We start from the raw sequence: 20,996 nt of genomic DNA on the forward strand, positions 1-20,996 counted from the left end.
CGACCAGCTCTGAACCAATTCCTTAACCACATCAATTCCATACACCCAGCCATCAATTTCACCATGAAGGTGGCAAAGGATGGCAAGTTACCATTCTTGGACGTCTTAATCGAAAAGAGACCAGATGGCTCAATGGGACACTGTCTACAGGAAAGCCACCCACACGGATGCCTACCTAAAACCTGACTCCCACCATCATCCATCCCAGAAGAATTCACTCATCAAAACTCTACACCGCAGAGCTCAATGTATTTCCGACCATCACCACCTAGCCAGTGAACTGGAGCACGTGCACTAAGCCCTCAAGATTAATGGATATTCAGACTACACAATCCGTAAAGCTATCACCCCAACCAGTGGGAAATAACCATCTGAGGACCCAATCAAAACCATCACCTTGCCATACAGAGCAGGGGTCAACAAAAACATTTCAAAATCATGAGCAAAAACAAGATCCAGGTTCGATTTAACACAGTACATAAAATTCGTGATCTGTGCGCGTGGCTAGGGGCGGAACGAGCCCGCCACCGATAATATAATCCGGAGCCCGGCCCGGGGCCAGCTGCTGTTGTTTGAATGAAGACACGAAGTCGTCGCCTGGAAGAGAAGCCCCGAAGACAAGACCCGGAGCCGAGTCGGGGTCCGGTCTCAAACCGCCTCCCCAGTGCGTGTTAGGGCTTGGCTCGCCCGGAGGGACCACCTCCCTAGGTTATCTGTGGAAGGGGAGACACCCCTTTGTGTTTAGGGCTGAATTGTTAAGTAAACGTGTTGCCTCCAAAGAAGCCTTCGTCTCCCTTTGTATGAACCACTACACATATACACATACAGTGTATGTACAACACGGTATAGGAACTAAACTTATGTCAGGTATAGTGTACTTAATGTCGTCAATTAAGAACTGCATTAATGGCTTGCAAAATACTTGTGAATATTTGTAATATTAAATCAATAGTATCAGACAACAAATAAAGACATATAGACACAATAAATTAGCATTGTTAAAGAGCTCTGAAAAGGGTCAGTGTTCAACAGGCCAGCATGATTCTAGATTTGAAACTTTCGTAACTGCAAGGGTCCATACTCTTTGGTTTTTTCGGTAAAGTCACGAAGGCCAGCATAACATTTTATTGTTTCTTCTTTAAGAATAATTTACACATCTTTGTCAATCCACTGCTCGATAATAAACGCCTTCCCAATCCATTGTCAACAATGCGGGTTTTTTTTTACCATACTTCACCACACTGGTCAGTGCAGGTTGGCGAAATAAAGGTGGGTGGCCCAGGACCATCGGTTCTGATATCAATTCACCACCGATGTTAGCCGTGGTCGGGAATCGAACTCCGTCCGGTCACCAGGATCATAGCTCGTGGCGCTAACTGCTGCCCCACTACTCCCTCCACACCTGTTGAGCTATACGCTTCGAATAACGTGAATTATTGAAAGTCGACGTGATACAAAGTACGGTGTGAAGAATGTGCCGCCCAACGCTTGTGAAGCGTCTGCGTCAACGCCCTGCTGCTATTGTGGCGCTGAATAATAGGTGCTAAGCACATTCATCATCGTGCGGAAATGGTGCCTCCTGGCTCTTGTGGACAGACACAAAGACATGTTTGTGTAAGTGGACACAGACAGTTTAGAATGTACAGACGCTACCGTTGCAGCTCTGTCATCAGCCACGCCAAGGGGAAGAGCTTGTTGCTGAGAGAAGAGCTCACATTGACGGCGTCAGATCTCCGTGACATTTTGATGTTAATTTTTATTTTAAAAAAAGCCATCCCTTGGGCTGGTCCCTAAAGCGCATGGGGACCTGTGTTCACTGTCATGAGTCACAAATACCCTTGTCTATTTTACTTCATCTGTTTAATGTATATTGCCAATTGTGAATTATTGAGTGGGGTTGATCAGTTGAATTATGTACGTCAAACTTCTTTCACACCATACGTAGCTAACCGTGCTAATCTGAAGTGCGGGGGAAGGACAACAAGCTAAACACAACAATAAGTTCGAACGCAATGAGATTTAAATCTAGATTTAAAAGTGCATAGCTCCAGCGGCTCCCTAATATCGAAAGGAAGAGCATTCCAGACGGCCGCAGAAGTGCATCTGAAAGCGCCCGATGCAGTGACCATCTTTGTTCGATGGTCAGCCAAAAGCCGCTGCGAGGATGGCCAGACCTAGCATGGTGGTTTATGCTCCTTGATGAGATCAGCAAGATATTGTGGTTCATTTGCTGAGAAGCTAAATAATTCAACTGTCGGACGAACATCAAGATCAAGGTCGTGCACAAGGCCTTAGATGCCACCACATCTCGCCAACGAACGTTGTAAGTACGTTGGACTGATTTCGCACCGTACGTCGCCAACTAATCGGAAGTGCGGGAGAAGGACAACAATTCTAAAGATTCTGCAGCCAGTTGCGAATAACGTCAGGTGCGCTTACAGTCACAATATTTAGATATGCATTGTGTACATAGATCCTCCCATCGGTTTCCGCGGGAGGGCTTGAAGTGCATGGCGCATCGTGTGTGTACTGCCATAAATCACTTAACCCTCGTCTGGTTGACTTCGTAGATCATATCTAAAATAAATAGCCAGACGTGAGTTATTGCGTGAGTGAGTGATGCAAATTCTGTGGCAGAATGACTGGAGAGCTGAAATTTGGTACAGTTATATTAACGTTGACAGCGATAGCCTGCGATGTTTATTGAGATGAAAAAAACATTCTATCATCTGACGCGGGACTTCTTTCAAAATTGTTGAAGTGGTATGCGTTAATTGACATAAGCCACATGGCTCCTCGTCTAATTGACTTAATAACATGTATCATCATCAGCAGCAGCAGCCATGGTCAGTCCACTGCTGAATGAAGGTTTCCCCATGCCCTCGCCACCTCTCAAGATCCTGTGATGCAACAATCGATCTAAGCACTCCACACACAAGCTGCACATCTGATGTGTATATATATCCAGTTGTGCGTTATTAAGTAATGCTAATTTTTATAATGTTATAGAAGTGTTATAAAGCTTAAACTTGGTATAAATGTGGTTGAGTTTACGCTTATAACTAATTTGTATCTGGGCCTTCGGAAGCTTGTGCCTTGCCGTTTAGAAGGGAGTTGAATGAAACAAACATGGCATCGGATTTTCAATACGTCGAACATTTGGTGACCTTTTATAGAGAGTGTGACGGTAAAGTCAGCAGAAAGTGGCAGTTCCAGTATACTCACAGACATGTTTATAATCGCTATCCTGCACCGTAGAGCGATCTGTCGATGGCTCCCGTGATGCCTCTCCACCCCTATCACTCCGCTGACCACAGCGATGAAGTGGGCGCCACGGTGGCTAGGAGATGTTAACTCCCCCGCCTGGTCTACAGGAGGTCGGGGGTTCAATCACGACCCTGACGCCTGCTGTATATTTAGAGTTTGCGTGTCTCTTTCCCCATGGATTTTTCTCCGGGTCCTCCGGGTTTCCCCTCCACATTTAGAAACATGTGTTTAGAGTATTTGGCTGCTATACATTTACACGCGATAAGCCACTTCGTTGAGCTATGATTTGTGGCCAGGTCGCTTCGGCAGAGATAGCTCAGTTGGCTTACCTGGTAAAAAAAAAAAATGGTTTAGTTTCAATAGTTTTACGTCTTACAATCTGCTCCACACCTGGAACTACCTCCTACTGCACACACGCAGCAGGAGCACCCAAACCTCAGCATCCACCTTCAAGCAGCCCCTCAAGGCTCACATCTGTCCAGGCCCTTACCCGTTCAGGGTCTCACCTGGTTCGGGCTCTCACCTGTCCATGCTGTCACGCATTCTTGCTCTCCCCTGGTTCACGCTCTCATCTGTTCAGGATCTCACCTAGTTCACATTCTCACGTACTTCACGCCTCACCTGTTCAGAGCCTCACCCGTTAATGTATCACCCGTACTGGATCCAACCTTTCAGGCTCTCAACTGTACGGGGAAGCATATTGGGACTCTGAGCCCTGGCTCTTCATCTCCGAGTTCTCGATAAGACATGTCGTCCAATTCGTTAAATGTGTCTGCGTTGTAAATCGTGTTGATGATTAATATTATTAAACACGAGGATAATGGTGGTCGAGCGAGAGAATTATTAAAGTTGAAGAATATTTAAAAGTCTGAAAGCCGCACTCTGACAATTTATGCTCAAATCAGTTGGCCGACATTCCTTCCAGAGAAGTGTCTGGCCCCGTGAAACACGAGAGGGGAGCTTCGCACGCGCCTCACAACAACGACGACGCGGGAGCACGACTAGGGATGGCGGCAAACACCTGGGGAGAGGCCTTCATCCAGCAGTGGATTGACCATGACCGATGATAATGATGATGGCGTGTGCCATTCCAAAGGAACAGGCAGATGTTTTAATGTTGCGAAAGGGCTATGTTTATATGATTAGCTTTTATCTCAGACAATGAGATCATAACATGTACGATTTTTTACATATAATTCGGATGTTTTTATGTAAAAAATGTATTTTACGTACATGTAAGGAGTGTTCAAAACAGAACATGAATTATACACACAAACTAAAATGTACGGATTGGTGTGACTTTTATATGCATTGACTGTACATCAATAAATATCTATACTTTATAAATCTGGATTTCGAATGATTCAATAATGCAATGTTTTATATACACACATATATGTATATAGTTGTGAGGATGTGTTAATTGATGAAAGTGGTAAGGTTTTGCTGGCCTACGCTTGAACATCGCACGTTTTGCATGGGAATTGCGTGGAAACTAGGCACACATCATAAGTAAACCCGAATGAAAAATGTAAAGAAATCTACTTTAGTTCCATGCCTCCACAAAAAAATCGGTCGTCCAGACTTATGTGAAACAGGCAGCATTATAAATACGCAACTCTCAGCCAGTTTCACCTTCCTGCTTTAAGATATTTTCTTGGTAAATGCCGTTTCTCTACATTATGCGCCGCCAGTGCAAATCCATACGTTGCAGTGGCACATTCTGGGGAATAAAATGAGTTGCCTTGCCACGATTTGAATGTGATTATTCCTCTTGTATTTATTATGTAATTCTGTCTACAAATTTAACCAGTCTCTTAATTTGTACACGTTAGTGCGCTAGCTACCAGATGCGTAAATGTCTTACATTGCTGTTTGTAATTTTCTCGACGTTTATTACATTTGTGTTGGCGTTTACCAAACACACGGCATTAGTCATTCGTTATTGTACTCGCGTACCGAACGTAAGGCATGAGGGGCCCGTGCAAGATGTTGACGCGGCCGGCACCTTGCGACTCAAAGCGGCCGCGTGTTTGGTCTCGCCCTGACGGAGAACAAAAGAGCCGAGACGCCCCATCGGCCTGAACGAAGGTTCTTGTCGCAGGCTGTCAGGAATGGGGCCGAGTCAGCATTTTTTAAAACTATTTTGTGTTTGTGAGTTGTTCTTTTTTTTTGGGGGGGGGGGGGGGTAGCCGTATTTATGTATGTATTTGTCGCGTGCGTAACGTTTGAGTGTTTTCATACGTTTTGCTTCATCGCACGTGCTTTAAAAAAGAAATGTGTAGAGACATACAAAAATGCTAACAAAAATGCTAACAAAAAGGCTAACGCGAGAAATATTGTGGAATTAGCAATCTCTGGGAATGGATGGGAGGTGCCTGAGCACAAACACGGACAAAAGATCCTCCACGGTGAGAGACGCAGACACCAGCTGACATTTAGAAGGTATTCGGCACACGATTGATGGTGGTGTCAGGTTGGACTTATCTGGATCTTGCGAGAACACTTTAAGTCACGCATGCGTAGGTGTGTATGTTTGCAATGCCCCCTTCTATGAGAACGCTATTCTGGCTGACACCACCCAGACATGCTGGTATATTTAGATACTGTTGCTAAAACAATAATCTGACGATCAACTGGGCTTTGTGGTTGCTCGCGAGGTTGGAGACTTGTAGCAAGTGTCATCTGACGACCGGAGCAGGTTCCGGCTGGGGTGTATAAAAGGGCCCCTGCAAGAGTTTGAGACCCACACACCAAGCAGAGGAGCTCAGCTTTTGAAGGGAAGACTTTGCAAGGCCTTGCTGAACTGACAACATGTTGAGGTGAGCCACCTGCCTCCTGAACTCCGATCTCTGCACGTGGCCGAGTGGCTCAGGGCTCATAGCAACGAGTTGCCACCACCACTGAGATTCTGCTTTCGAATCCGGACAGCCACCTGTGATTAAGCTGAATTGTTAAGTACTGAATAAGAGAGTTGTTCGTTTTAGTCCGAGTTGCCAATAACGGGACCAAAATTAACAAAATATTTCAAGTAAAAAATGTTTTTTGTGCAAAAAATATTATCACCGAGAATGACAAAATTAAAAGAGGTTTTATTGACGTGATAAAAAAAAAGTCCAGTAAATGTTTCGAATATTTTTTTGCTTGAGATATAATTTCCATGGGGTGGAAAAATTGGACAAAAAAAGCATCGGTTTGAGAATGTTGGTTTAATTGCCCCGTGAAGAACATCTCTGTAGCAGGGTGCTTGTTGATACGAGGTTACTGGAAATAATCTCAGAAGTAAAGCACAAGTAACAATAAACGCAACACCTTCATCAATAACACTGTAGTCTTTAAAATATTACTATATATAGATGACGTTTCTCGCAATGGCCCTTCTTCACAGCACATAAAGTGAAGTAGTTGAGTGATTCCATCGTATGCAGGACACTCTCTAACACACAGACGGGATGAGACTACTCAGTTTGCGCTCCCCTCTCATGAGATGATTGCTCATAGAATGACCAAAATTTAATTTTGGGGAAATACGTTTAAAACAAATCTAACTCGAGGGGTCAATGTGTAATGCATAGGCTTGGGACAACTGTGGAATCTTGGATACTAGTTTTATATTACACGCGCTTTCAACGTCTTGACACTTATTAGAATCAGAGCGTCATTAAACAACAAGTGAAAATGCATTTAAATCATTACGTTTGAACCTCACTTCCAATATCCCATAATGTTATACTCAATGCTAATAGTGGCTTCTACGTGGAAAGTAATTGTTATAATAGCCCATGGGCTATTGTGCATTTTAACTCGTAATATGAACAATTGTTTAAATGTTTCAAAGATTTATAACAATGTACAGACCATGGTCAATGCACTTCTCTATCGAGGCCTTCCCTTGCTTGGTCTGCCATGGGGGTTGTTTGACCATACTTCACCATGCTGGCCAGAACAAGATGGTAGAGGGTTCTAGGAGGTCAAGCCAGACAACCGAGTCAGGAGCAGCGGAGTGTTATGGATGTGAAGGGTTCAGATGTAATGTATTAATGAAGTGTGTTCACCACTGCACCTCCATTGTTATGAATACTAACCTGCAAACAGCATGTTCCCTTGTTTGAGTGATGCACGCAGGATATCTCCTTTGTGTTTGATTTAAAACAATTCCGAAGTCATCTCTTGGTGTCCTTAATATTCATTTCATTTTATCCTTGCCTATTAACATTCATGTTTATATTCAGTTCTTGCACAGAGAAGATGAGTAGCTTAAGTGTATTATAGATATTAGGTACAAATACAACATTAATGAGAATATACGACGTGTAATAAATGTATTGTGACTGGAAAAATTCTGGGAACACAAAGCCAAGGAAAACAGCGAATTAAGTACATACATTTTTTTTTAACTAAACTACTTTTATTTACCAGGTAAGTCCCACTCGAAGAATTGGATGCAACTGGGAGTATCCAATGCAAAGTTCTTGAGTAATATGTTTTGAGATAAATGGAAAGCCAGGTGTTTAAGAAAATAGATGGCACATAGTGAGTGTGTATATCCCAGGGGAGTGGTGGCACAGTGGTTAGAACCCTGCCAACTGAGATTGATTCACAGCCACGGCTAACATCAGTGGCAAATAATCCCTTCACTGGTTCTGCGGCACCTCCTCCACCAACCCACACTGACCCACATGGCGAAGGGTGGTCAACCTCCATGACTGACACAGCATGAGAAGGCTTTCATTCAGCAGCGGATTGACTTTGGGCTCTACATTATTATTTAGTGTTAATATCTGGCTGTGCCTCACCTTCCTACTATTAGATATTGTGGTAATGAGCAGTGGCTACTCTTGATATGAGCAAACCAATCACAAGTGTAGGGCCCCAAGGAGCGCAAGGGGCCCTGAAGTCACGAACAAAATTGGGGTGCATCAAATATCAGCTCCAATTAAAATCCCTATAAACATCACCAGCCAATTAACATAAATAAACTAATTAATAATTATGTTCTCTATCTTTCCTGCATCTGTCTTCTCTTATCTCATGACATCTCTGGCGTGTAACTCTTCTGTCTGTACATTGAAAACGAGGCCCTCAATGGGCCATCACCACCACTGATCACGAGTCACGGCCGCAAAGTGTTCCAGAGCTTCAATGTAATAATACGCTCCTCGTATCAAATCACGTTATACAAAGTTAATTGGACATTTATTCACGCAATAATTTAAGTGCGTGCTTTTTGGTTGGTAGTGAATCACCTTTATTGTTTATTTTTTAAAATTGTATATTATATATTTTTTATTGCTTTTGATAAATACCCTTATAAGGAGCATACATACGAATTTCCACGTTTGTCGTGGAACTGTAATGAAATAGTCAAGATTGCACTGATGTATATGGGTTTTTAATGGCTATTTGTTGCTGAATGAATACTCGATGTTCTTAATTGACAGATTGCGCGTATCTATTCAGATATTATGGTGTCAATTGTTTATTTCATTTAACCAGGCGAGAAGAGACCGGGATAGTCTAGGTCACAAGACTGACCTGAATAAATGTCGAGATTGTAAACTTATATTTCAGACTAGGCCCATGACACTGGTCTTAATGTTTGCTCTCCCTAGGAAAAACTATTTGTAAATATTGTAAATGTTTATTTCCCTTCCCAAAATATTTGCACCCCTCTATTTTATTGCAACAAATTCATCTTTAATTGCATGGCAGTAGTCTATGTCAATGAATTTTCCACTAACGCTCCTTCATTTTAAAGCCACATTCCAAACTAATTTGTGAAAAGTTTTGCTCAACTTTTGATCTAAATTAATCTGGTTAATAGCCCAAACTAACCAGAACCACATCCAAACCCTAACTGCAATCTAACACGAACCACAAACTAGCCCATACCATAAAATCATCCTAACCACAAACTAACCCTAGCCACAACCTAACCGGAATAATAAACCTAACCATAACAACTGTCCACGACTGCGAATAAAAATTCGTTCCTTTAGGAGAAAAAATAAAATAAGGGACCCAATATTAAGTTGCATTTATCCGCAATAGCCAACCTTTGAAAATGCGAGTGTTAGTCAGAGGATCATGGAACCACTCTGTTCAAATGTGCGTAGATTGATGCCCATCTCCACTGGCAGTCTCGGGCCAGTGCTGGGACTTCCACAATCCCACGGTGTGGGCCAGTCATTCCGTAGAATAACCTCTGTCGACTTTCCACAAAGTGGTAATTGTTTTATCAACCCCAGCGATATGATGTGCTGAAACGACTACAGCCTGTGATTTGAAATCGCAACCTTGCGATTGCGAGCCGTGCCCCGTACCCAGACCACCACTGTTTCGCACCAGATGGTATGCTTTGATAAGTCTCAACAAAAGTTACCAGGCAGCCGTGATGGCAATAGAACCATTGACTTGGGCACGGCATAGACGTAGCAACCAGCACCAGCCTGGCTGCTCTTGTTAATCGTGAGAATGCAATAACAACCATCAAATTCGTGGCGTCCGCATCACAGCGTGCGTTGAAGATTCCTTGACGTCATTTGAAACGAGTAAGCCACCGTGTGCCGGGGTCATGCTCACACATTTGAAAAATGATTTGACAATAATAAACTCAGTTCTCTGTAGCGCAAGTCGCACAAGGCCTCAAAGCGTTTTACATAAAGCTTAAGTTACGGAGAAAGCCTGTTGTAAAAATAGGTGCGTTTTAAGATAGGATTTAATAAAGTGTCACAGACTGAGATTCCCTAATGGATCAAGGAAGGGAATTCCACAATTACGGAACCAGGCTGCAGAAAGTTCTCTGTCTCCCATAGACCACAGTCTGGCCTTTGGAACCATGAGTAGAAGAACAGAATCAGAAGATCTAAGTTTTCGAAGTGGAATATAAAACGTAAGCAGATGGGTGCGCTGTTTATACACAGCAGCAACTTTGCCCCACGACTGTGAAACTTCGCAGACTGTGTCTGCAAAAACAGCGCCTTCGTGATAGTCATGCGTTATAACAATGGCGCAAACTAAATCATTATTATCTACTAAATAATTATTCTTAATAATTATTCTTCATTCACTTGATGCAGCAAATCTGGCTGTGACGGTCCCACCTGATGACGGAGACTTGTGTTGCCTCCGAAACGTCGTGATTTTGATTGTTTTATTTTTATTAATTTTAATTTCATTTTTTACCTACGTGACTTTACCGAAAGAACTAAGAGTATGAATCCTTGCAGTCACGAAAGCTTCAAATCTGGAAGAAACATTTAATGGGTTGCTGAATTTTTTGATGGTCAGCCTCAAGAAATTCTAAAGTCTGAGCAACATGTTGGCACGTCTTCTTGGTTCTTTCGATAAAGTCACGTATAATGGAAATAATAAAATAATAAAAATAAAACATAATAAAATAATTCTCACGACGTTTCGGCCACAACGCAAGCAGCCGTCCTCAGGTGGAGAACAGGTCTGTCGAGAAGAACAGGTCTCCTCGTCGTTATTATTTCCATTCTACGTGACTTTACCGAAAGAACCAAAAAGATGAATCCCTGCAGTCACGAAAGCTTTAAATCGAAATGTTGGCACGTATGAATAGCATCTTTGTAAATGCGACAATCTTGTTTTAGCACGGTTGGCTACGTACGGTGCGAAATAATTTCAACATACGTCTATACATTGTTAAGAGGTGGAGGGTGAATGACAAGAATTGTAGGCATAAAATTACCGCGTGGGCCGAACCCAGCAGCGACTACGGATTGGTGTGAACCGCGCCGCGATGGAGACTTCGTACGGTAGCGACAGGCATCGGGCAGTAGTCGTCTCCGCTACATCGGCAGTGGAATTTTCACACTCACGGGTTCCCCAACACCACTCGGTTAATCAACCTACAGGAAGACCAGGGAACGCCGACAGGGGAACACTACAACGCCATGCACATATCATAGCATTTATAGAGCGTTCTCTGGTCTGATACCAGTGAGACAATGCCATAAGCAAGGCTGTCTCTGGTGTAGCCCAATTAGTTTCAAAGCCAATACAGAAATTACCAGAGCATGTTTGTTTGCATGTTTTTCCCTAAGTACGTGTGGTTAATGCAGACTTGGTATCCAGTTGGTGTTTCAACATCTTGACAGCTCCTGTGTTATCGCCAAAAAGGTAAAAACCTATTGTTAGTTTTCATCCTTTAATATTGGCAAAAAGGGTCCCATAGATTCAACCTCCAGGAAGGGTCGCAGATGTCCTGCGGCAGCCAGGAGAGGGTGGTGACCGTGCTGCTGCTGCTGCTGTGTGCGGGCCCCCCACTCCGTCTCACGCAGCCCCGCGACCTCCGTGGCGGCCGTCTTGCTGCTGGCGGTGCTGCTGCCCGCGTCGCTGCCCGCGGGCGCGGCCGCCTGGGAGCTGGTCAACGACTGGAGGAGTCTCAAGACGGTGCACGGCTCCGTGCAGACGGCCATCGTGGACCTGCACAACGACCTGCGCCGCAACGTCACCCCCTCGGCGGGCAACATGCTGCAGATGGTGAGCGCGGCGTGGGAGGATATGCTCTCTGGCTCGCTCACTCGCGTCTCGCACGCTTCGTGTGCTCGGTGATTGACAGTCACTCGAAGAGCCGTTCAATCATTGAATGGTTCGGTGATTCTCTTGCCCTCTCAATAGCTACAAAACTCACATTTTAGGAAGCCACTGGAGCTATGCACTTTTACATATAGATTGAAAACTAATTTCTTTAGAACTGCTTTTTGTGTTTAGTTTGTTGTCCTTCCCCCGCACCTCCAATTAGCGTGGTTGGCTACGTACGGTGCGAAAGAAGTTCTACCTAATCCGTAGATTTGCTCACTCAATTATTCATCAATCAGTGTCTCACTCACTTAATGGCTCATTCACTCATTCATGCACTTAATGACTCAGTAATTCACTCACTCACTGACTCACTAAATGACTTAGTGATTCACTTGCTCACTCGCTCGTTCAATGATTCACGCGGTGACTTATGCAATGACTTACTAACTCATTCATGCTCGCACTTAACGTCTCATTGATTCACCTGGTCACTGACTAATCCCTAAATCATTAAGTGTTTCACTTACCGGCTCACTCACTTATTTAACAAAGCACTCACTCTAACCATACAATTACTCACTCAATGATCAATCATTTAATATTTCGTAACTCATTCTCTGTCTCACTCATCTGCATCTCAATTGCATAATGACTCAGACATTCACTCATGCACTCGCTCTTTAGAACAGTCGCTCACTCAAACACCGTTTCATTGCATCGCTGACTAACTCTGTCTTGCTCACTCGCACAAATGCATCCATCCCCTCACCGGCGAATTCAAACTATGAAAAATTCTACTGCTATGTATTGGCATTTACAGATGTCTTGCTTTCCCCCGTAATTTCCATGTTGATTTGGTTACGCCTGTGCATTTTGTACCACGCCTTGAGTTTGAGAGGCAGATTTACTCAGGGCTTAATTTCAGTTGGCTCTGTCTGGGTCAGCGACCTGGAAATAATATTTTCACCACATCCACCTTACCTCTCACTATGACCTTGGCTGCTCGTCACGTACCTACTCCAGTCTGAGCAGCCACCCGCAACAACATATTTGGTGGGGAACTAAGCTCTGGAAGTCCTTAAACAGCTGAGTAACTCAAATCCGTATTTCTTTCCGGCAGATGTGGAAGAAGGAAGTGTACATGAACGCCCTGTCCTGGGCTAACAACTGCACCTTCGGCCACAGCCCGGACGCCAGACGCAAAACGACACGTAAGCCTCGCACAGCGCTGCCCCTCCCCCCTCTCGTGAGGCTGGCTTACGATCAATTGCGTCAAAATATAAAAATAGAAAAACTATAAACCATTTTTTTATTTTACCAGGCAAGGTCCACTGAGCTATGTAGCTCTTGTTCAAAAGCGACCTGGCCACAAATGATAGCTCAACAAAGTGGCTTATCATGTGGATATTTATAACAACAAAATACTATGAACGCGTGTTGATTCTCAATGTGGAGGGGGATAACTGGGGAGAACATGCAAAATATACAGGCGTCAGAATCGGGATCGGGATCGAACCCATGACGTCCTGTATACCAGGCGAGGTAGTTAATATCTCGCCACCGCGGTCATAGCCTACGTGTAGGCGACAACAATCCGGTGAGTTGTTTTTGTATTTGCATAAAGAAAGAAACGTAACACGTTCGTCAACAAAACTTGGGCCTTTAAAGTAAAACTATCCAATCATGCTATGAAGGAGGGCAATTATATATTTATCTTTTTAAGGCCACAGTGTTATAGACGAATGTGTTGTTGTTGTTTGTGCACCACTGCCAGCACAGCAGCAGCGTCACCAAATAAGGTGCGGTGGTTAAATGGTGGGCACAGTGGACTTGCAATACAGGAGTCATCGGTTCCATCTCCCGGCACAGCAGTTGAAACAATGGGACAAGTTTCTGAAATATGCCCTCTCACCCCCGTCCCCCGTCTCTGTTCACCAAGCAGTATTACTGGTTACACCACCACAGTGAGTCGAATGGCAGGTCGCGTTTGGTGGGGTAAAGTGTGGGTACTTCCACCACGTCTGATGTCTGGCCGGCGTGCAAGAGTTGGCACAAATGCCCTCTAGAGGGGCTCTCTGTAGCTGCCTCTGGTGGAGGCCTTCCCCCAAGAATCAACATCACGAGTTTAGAATATCTGGCTGCTGCTATTAATGTCCGCATTATGAGCCACTTCGTTGAGCTATCATTTGTGGCCAAGTGGCTTCTGAAAAATATCTATAAAGTTCAGTGGATCTTGCCTGGTAAAATAAAAAAGTTGTTTAAATACTGTTTAAATATTAGTAAATGTTTAAATAGTATTACTGTTTAAATAGTAGTAAATAGTAGTGTCGTGAGCACGGCAATTGCAGGGCTTCACCTTTCCAGTTTTATTGCACTAAAATGTGTAGCGTTGGGGGATATTTACATTTTTCACAGTTTGTCTTTGGTTCCACTCATGGAAAAAATGTGCCGATGTATGCACGACCAACGATCAGGGCAATAATCGCCAAGGCGATATGTTTTGGCCGGATGGTCAAAAGGTAAACCAGGTCATATTGTTAATTATTTTGATCTTAATATCATTATTTGGAGACTTAACCAAATGATAAAAAAACATATAGATAAAACTTCTGTGGTGATAGGAAACGACATTGTTCACGGGGATGTGGGTATTTTTTGCACAGGGCCTTAACATCTGCCAGCATCAGAGAATGATAAATACGCGTAAAAATAAATTCAGAGACAATTGTGCGTTTTGTGATCCACGCAGCTATTATTTCTCACTATCCCAGTGTAAACCCTGTAAGCGGTAAGATGTACCTGTCTAACAACTTTGAGCTCGGTTCATCGAGTGTGCGTATGTCTGGCGTGTGTGTGCATGTCCTTCTTACTTGTGCCAGCTCAAAATAATTTACAATGGTTTTCTAAGAAGCCTGAATTTGTAAAAAAAATCTCATGAGCAATGTCTCTGCAACAAAATCCCTCGGCCGGATTGAAGGCTCCGTTCAGACACGGGGTTAGAAACATCGTGTGGCAGGTGCAGATACCGGTACAAAGATCGTTGCTTTGCTTCAAAGCCCCTGTTAAAAGTCCCTTCCCTCTATTGTTTTTTTTGGCACATATTTCCAGCTTAAGATGATAGAGATACAGACATGTATATATAGAACTGTGAAAGAGCACAGTTAGTTGCTGGTACAGAAGAGCCCCCAGTCATGAGTTGTCGTGGTTACGTGAACCTCATGGCGGGACCCCGGGGTTCCACAAGCCCCTGTCTCTCGCATAAACATTAAATTATAATGTCAACAAAAACTTTGCTCTTTTTCACCAATGAATTTGAAGGATGGTGGCAAGTGTTGTCTTATTAAACTATGCCTTTAAAACTTAAAACTACTTACCTGCAGTACCTCTATTTAAATGCACTATCGAAAAAATGTTTTACACCCCTCTGTCAATCATCTTGTGTCTCAGTGTGGATTTGTGAACACACTTTGTAAACAGTACATAAAATAGTACGCGCTTTTAATGTGTTGTTCATATTGTAACAAGCTTTTATACAGCAAATCTGGCTGTGGCGGTCCCACCTGATGACAGAGACTTGTGTTGCCTCCGAAACGTCGTGATTTTATTGTTTTATTTTTATTAATTTTTTACCTACGTGACTTTACCGAAAGAACTAAGAGTATGAATCCTTGCAGTCACGAAAGCTTCAAATCTAGAACTTTTATACCAATGTTACTCGACAGAGTAGTGGGTCGCCGTCGCTTCTCTTATCCGCATTGATACGAGCGGTATGTGGGGACTTTGGCTTAACCGCAAAAAAAAAATATCTGCACAGATGCATACGGACAAGATAAGTATTATCAAACAGGATGAATTAACGGCGCAACGCATCTAATCTGCTAATTATCTGCAGGCAATAGGATTGTCATCGATTGATCCTGGCTGCAGACATTGGTAGGTCACAAATAATAATGCAGATAAGAGAGCAGTTTCACTGTATTATGCATCCCGTGATGACAAATAAAGGACTTAAGTCGTGTAGGCAGTTTGAGCAGCTTTGGATAAAACTTATGATCCTGCCCATACCCGAGCATGGAATGCATTCGCTTGTTCAGCTCTTGAGCGCATTCGTCCTCGCCGCTGCGCTTGGACACGACACGACGACGGAACGATCCGAGCCAGGCGGGTCGCGGCGTTTGTGTGCGCGGTGGGGCGGAGTCGCCAAAAATAAATAAATTAATTACGATTTTTACTTCCATTTATTCCCGACCCCGGGGTCCCGCCATAAGGTTCATATCTCAAGCCTGACTCATCATTATCATCATCATTGCAATGAGGTCGGTAAAATAAGTACCAGTTGCTACGGTGATATGAATAGTTCCGTGGAACGATAACTCACTGTCATCAGAATTTGGAATCTTCACCATTGGTTTTGGAATAAAAAATCAAACTATCCTCATTTTGACATTTGGAAACTTTTGTTTTTCATTTCATGGACAGATATTTCAGTTTGTAAGAAGCGCAGAGTAACACAGGACGTGGTTTTACTTAACCATTGTTATTAATCTCGGACGGCCTCACTTGATCACGTTGTTTAGAAGGGTCCTACATTGAGATATTTGGCCATTTGTTTCACGTGGGTTTAGCATACGTAGCTGGGAGGAATTCAGAAGTGCCTTGAGTATACCCTTGCATGTGTAGTGAGCTTCAAAGAGACTTGGAGGTCGGAGTCGGAGGCACCAAGTGCAGAACAGGCCGCGATGCACTCGAAGGGGTGTCGGCCCCTTCACCCGTCTAGCTGGGAGGTCAACTCTATAGGTCACAGCTAGCCTAGGTCCTCCACTAGCGGGCTAGGGGAGGCTAGCTTACCCAGCCCTGGTTAAGCTGGGGTTACGGCACCCTGAGTCCCCAGACCGGCTCTGACAAGAGCATCGGCTCTGGGCTCTCGGGGCCACGCCACTGGCTCGCCTGGTCGGCCCTGAGAAGGACGGCGATCCAGGGGAGTCCCAGGGCCTATCTAGCAGATCTTCTTGCTTCGCTGGTTAAAGCCGAACACACACTGCCCCGAGCCCTCCTGCTCACCGCCTTATATGGCAACTCCCCCGCCGAGGGGTGGGGCCGCGGGGGATCCCAGCTCCGTGTCAGCCCCCAGGCTGAACAGTGCGGACGTCGCTGTAAGCACCTCCTCGCGTACAGACATAGCCACGCCCAGTGTGTTTGTTTCCCATCCGACACAACTCTATAACAACCCCTCCGTAACACCTCTACACATAAAAGGAGCACACTCAAGTTTTCATAAACAGGTCAGAAACCCACTGCCATCTGCTGGCCAACACGCAGCCCAGAATAATGATAATTCCCAGCAGAAATCTGTTTGGTCCACCAACCCAGCCTCCAAAACTCTGAATTACAGGCGTGCTACCACCATGCCAGCCACCGTTTAACTCACACAGTTTGAGTTGACTGACATGCAGAACTCCACAGCCCTAATACCCGCGACTCGTATAATCCGTGGCAGCTGTCGGGTCCGCAAAACTCCTACTATCTGCTGTCCTATTTCTTCCTGTTAACCGTGAAATAAAATCGGATGATGTGCCGAGTCAATTCCCAACGAGACATTTTACTTACGCGCTTCTCGCAAGCTCCACCACTGAGTTCTCTGGCTGGTGTGCTCGTTCAGAGTTAACACGTTTCTTGAATTGAGCGTTTGAACAACACGGTGTGACCCCCCCCCCCCTCCTCCGCCCCGTGTCTCACCGGCAGAGTGGACGTGCGGAGAGAACATCTTCATGTCGAGCGCGCCCTTCACGTGGAACTACGCCATCCGCGACTGGTACAACGAGGTGACCGCGCCCGGCTTCCAGTACAACGTGGGAGCCGTGACGCCCGGAGCCGTCGGCCACTACACCCAGGTGAGGCCTTGCCCGTGCGTGCCACGGGAGGAGGAATTGACGCAGCCACAAATAAAGTTAAATTTAACTATGAAACTAAACTATTTTAAATTTCCAAGTAAGGCCCACTGAGCTGTATAGCTCTTGTTCAGAAGCGACCTGGTAACAAATGATAGTTCATCGGAGTGGATTATCGTGTGGAAATTGACAGCCAAATTACTCTAAACGCGTGACGTTGATTCTCAATGTGGAGGGAAAACTTGGAGGATCCAGAGAAAAATCCACACGACTACAGGGAGAGAGATACGCAAACTCGAAATATACAGCAGGCATCAGGGTCGGGATCGAACCCACGACCTCCTGTTTGCCAAGTGAGGGAGTTCTATAATCGGCATGTCTCTGTGTGTTGTGCAGCTGGTTTGGTACAACTCCTTCCAGCTTGGCTGCGCAGTCAACTACTGCCCAAATAACCCGGGCGTGCCCAAGTACCTCTACGTGTGCCACTACTGCCCCATGTGAGTCTCTCTCCGCACACGCTCACGTGCCCTACGTTCTCTTCAAACCATGTTCACGCTCAGCCACTGGAAGTCATCATCATCATCACTTGCATCACTGGCATCGTCGACATCACCATCATCATCACAACCACTACACTGCCGACTAAACGCATCTGACATACGGTTGTTCAAGGCCTGTTAGTCAACCACTCAATGTCTACACCACCTGCTACGTGACTTACCACAACGCTCAGTGACCTTCAGGACCCAAGGTCACCTTGTTTGGCCTTCCACCCATACGCTACGATCACCCAGTGCTGCACAGATATACGTAACGTTCGTTCATTACCATCACTCGTCGAGATGCCATACCCTGGCTCACCAGGATAAGGCGGTACAGGACTCCACCAGTGACTTCTGTATGGAATACTGTAGAGTATTTCCTCCACATGCATAAACACTCATTAATTGGACGATAACACCTTAATGTTAGGTGGACCGCAGAGCTTGGAGGAATGTGGTGCAAGCTCACCACGTGACGGCTGCTGCTGCTGTGTCCCAGCACTCCTCGTCTGTCTCCTCGTGCTTCTGAGTCGTTCTCTCTCTCTCCCAGAGAGCGCAAATACTGCCTGGCGCATTTCACATTATTAGTATTATTATTCTTATTCCGAGGCCTATTTTGCATATGTAGCCTATTGGACATTATTACTATTTTAATAATTTACTTTTTATTTATTAATTTGCTTGTTTTTTGCTTGTGGTAATATTTGTGTATGACGAGAAATAATGCATCTACAACTCTGACGACCATTGTTAGCATTACAACTACCGATACCACTAACACCACCACCGCCAATTACAACCACCTCCACCACCACCACCATGATCAGCGCAATGTGCCGTGTTAATGATCGCCGAGTCGCGAGCGTTACTGACGTACAAACCTGTGACCTTACATGGCAGGGGAAACCTGAACACCCGCATCAACAGACCCTACGACCTGGGAACCCGCTGCGCCTCCTGCCCCAAGAACTGCGTCAATAACCTGTGCAGTGAGTAGACACACGAGCGAGCCCTCGTCTCGACACGTACACCCAAGGATACGGATTGCAAGGCATTGTATGTACAAGGCGCTTGCTTAAATGCTTTTGCATCACATCTCATCTCAGATCATACAATTCCCTGCTGTATAGTATTTGTACATGTCTTTTTGAGTTGTATAAAACACGATTGTTCTCGATAGATGCATATGCAAACATCGTTGTTGATAGCTGAACATCGTGTTTGGTAAATACGAGTCCAGTGTTTGGGTGAATTGGGGACATTTTGCCAAAGCACTGAGTTCATTCAGTACGCACCAATGACCTGAGTTTAATTCCCAAACACATCAGCGGCAAATATCTGAACCGGCCTTGGGCCTCCCCTAGTTCGACTCAGCCTTAACCGGGTACCTTGTGTGGCGTGCAAACATCGATGGTGCCGGGCCCACCACCTTCTCGCGCACCTTGCCGCCCGTAATAGGTGCTCGCTAACTGCACTTGCCCCCAACAGTCCGTGAGAAGCTAAATGGAGGATATTTGTCTGAATTGTGTGCGTCTGTGCGCGTGTGCCCCACAGACAACCCGTGCAAGTACAAAAACGGCTACGCCAATTGCGCGTCGATGGTGGCACAGTACACGTGCAAGAACGCCATCATTCTAAAGAACTGCGCTGCCAGCTGCAACTGCGAAGGACGGATTTAATGAAGGCTCGAAAATGTACCAGACTCCAGGCCTCGACTAGATACAGTACTCACTTCCGACAATCTCTCTTCTTTTTTTTACTTTATGTGATCAATGGCTGAACTGTAAGTGGCACTGCTCTTTTGGAAAGGGTGGCTCTGCCTACTTGACTGGCCTGGCAGACACATTCTGCACATCTGTGAGAAAAAGATGTTCATAGCTTATCGGATTTCTCCAGTATAGACATTGTACTGATTCATTCATGCCACAGACCGAGCTCTCCGCCGCGCCTTCTGGCCGTACCGCGTGTTGTTCGTAACGATGCCCGTTCGTTTCACTCCGTGTGCTGGTGGCAGCGCCCTCGGGAATTGAATTGAAGAAGCTCCGAACAACACACGGTACAACCCCCCCCCGCCCCCCCGCCTCCCCCGACTAAAACACGCGTAACAGCACAGCCGTGAAACCCTGCGCTGGTAGCATTCAAAAATGTGTGCTCACGTTCATCCTTCCCGTCCTTTGTGAAGTTGAATTCATATTTGGCGCGAACTGATCAGTGCACGTATTCTGGCAAATCGCAATGTGGATTCATTATTCTCATACTCCATCTGGTGTGATCTAAAGGACCCTGCAAACAGATTTCAATCTCCAGTTTTCTTGAGAAGGCATCGAAAGCACGCTGGTGGTGTGGAGGTTGGCTCGTTAGACGCGCCGGGTTTGATCTCCACTCCAGCTGGTGTGAAGCACCAGCCAGAATTCCACATCCACTCGTGCCTGTGACTGTCAGTTCCGTTATAATTAAATACGTTTATAACGAGGATTGTCCTTGGTGGGGTAAAACCTGGGCACCTCCCCCCTGCCGCCGCCACCTGCATCTTCTGATGTGCTGGCACGTGTTGTGTAAGGGATAGCGAAATGTCACGCGGAGGAGGTGCGAACACGCTGCGTGATGGGCTGAGCCTCGTGTCTCCAGTTAGTCATCATCCTGGGAGCAGTGCTGCCTGCTAAGGCGACAGCTCTGCCTCTCGAGCCAGTGTCACAAAAAATCTAAATCACAATCTCTCTGCATTGCACAGCTTCGGAGAAAGTGCCAT

At 45.2% G+C, this 20,996-nt stretch overlaps 1 protein-coding gene across 1 annotated transcript; it reads left to right on the forward strand.

Annotated features, from left to right (window-relative positions):
- The first annotated feature begins 6,009 nt into the window (after nt 1-6,009).
- Nucleotides 6,010-20,359, forward strand: LOC144733915 (cysteine-rich secretory protein 2-like). Its single transcript, XM_078615926.1, has 7 exons — nt 6,010-6,089; nt 11,574-11,775; nt 12,938-13,028; nt 17,560-17,708; nt 18,102-18,202; nt 19,148-19,236; nt 19,802-20,359. Exons 1-7 carry the CDS (start codon nt 6,082-6,084, stop codon nt 19,924-19,926), a joined length of 765 nt encoding a protein of 254 aa, XP_078472052.1. The 5' UTR covers nt 6,010-6,081; the 3' UTR covers nt 19,927-20,359.
- Nucleotides 20,360-20,996: the final 637 nt, after the last annotated feature.

The sequence above is a fragment of the Lampetra planeri genome, chromosome 49 (genome assembly GCF_965212315.1).
Source record: "Lampetra planeri chromosome 49, kcLamPlan1.2.h2, whole genome shotgun sequence".
In the NCBI taxonomy this organism is placed as follows: Eukaryota; Metazoa; Chordata; class Hyperoartia; order Petromyzontiformes; family Petromyzontidae; genus Lampetra; species Lampetra planeri.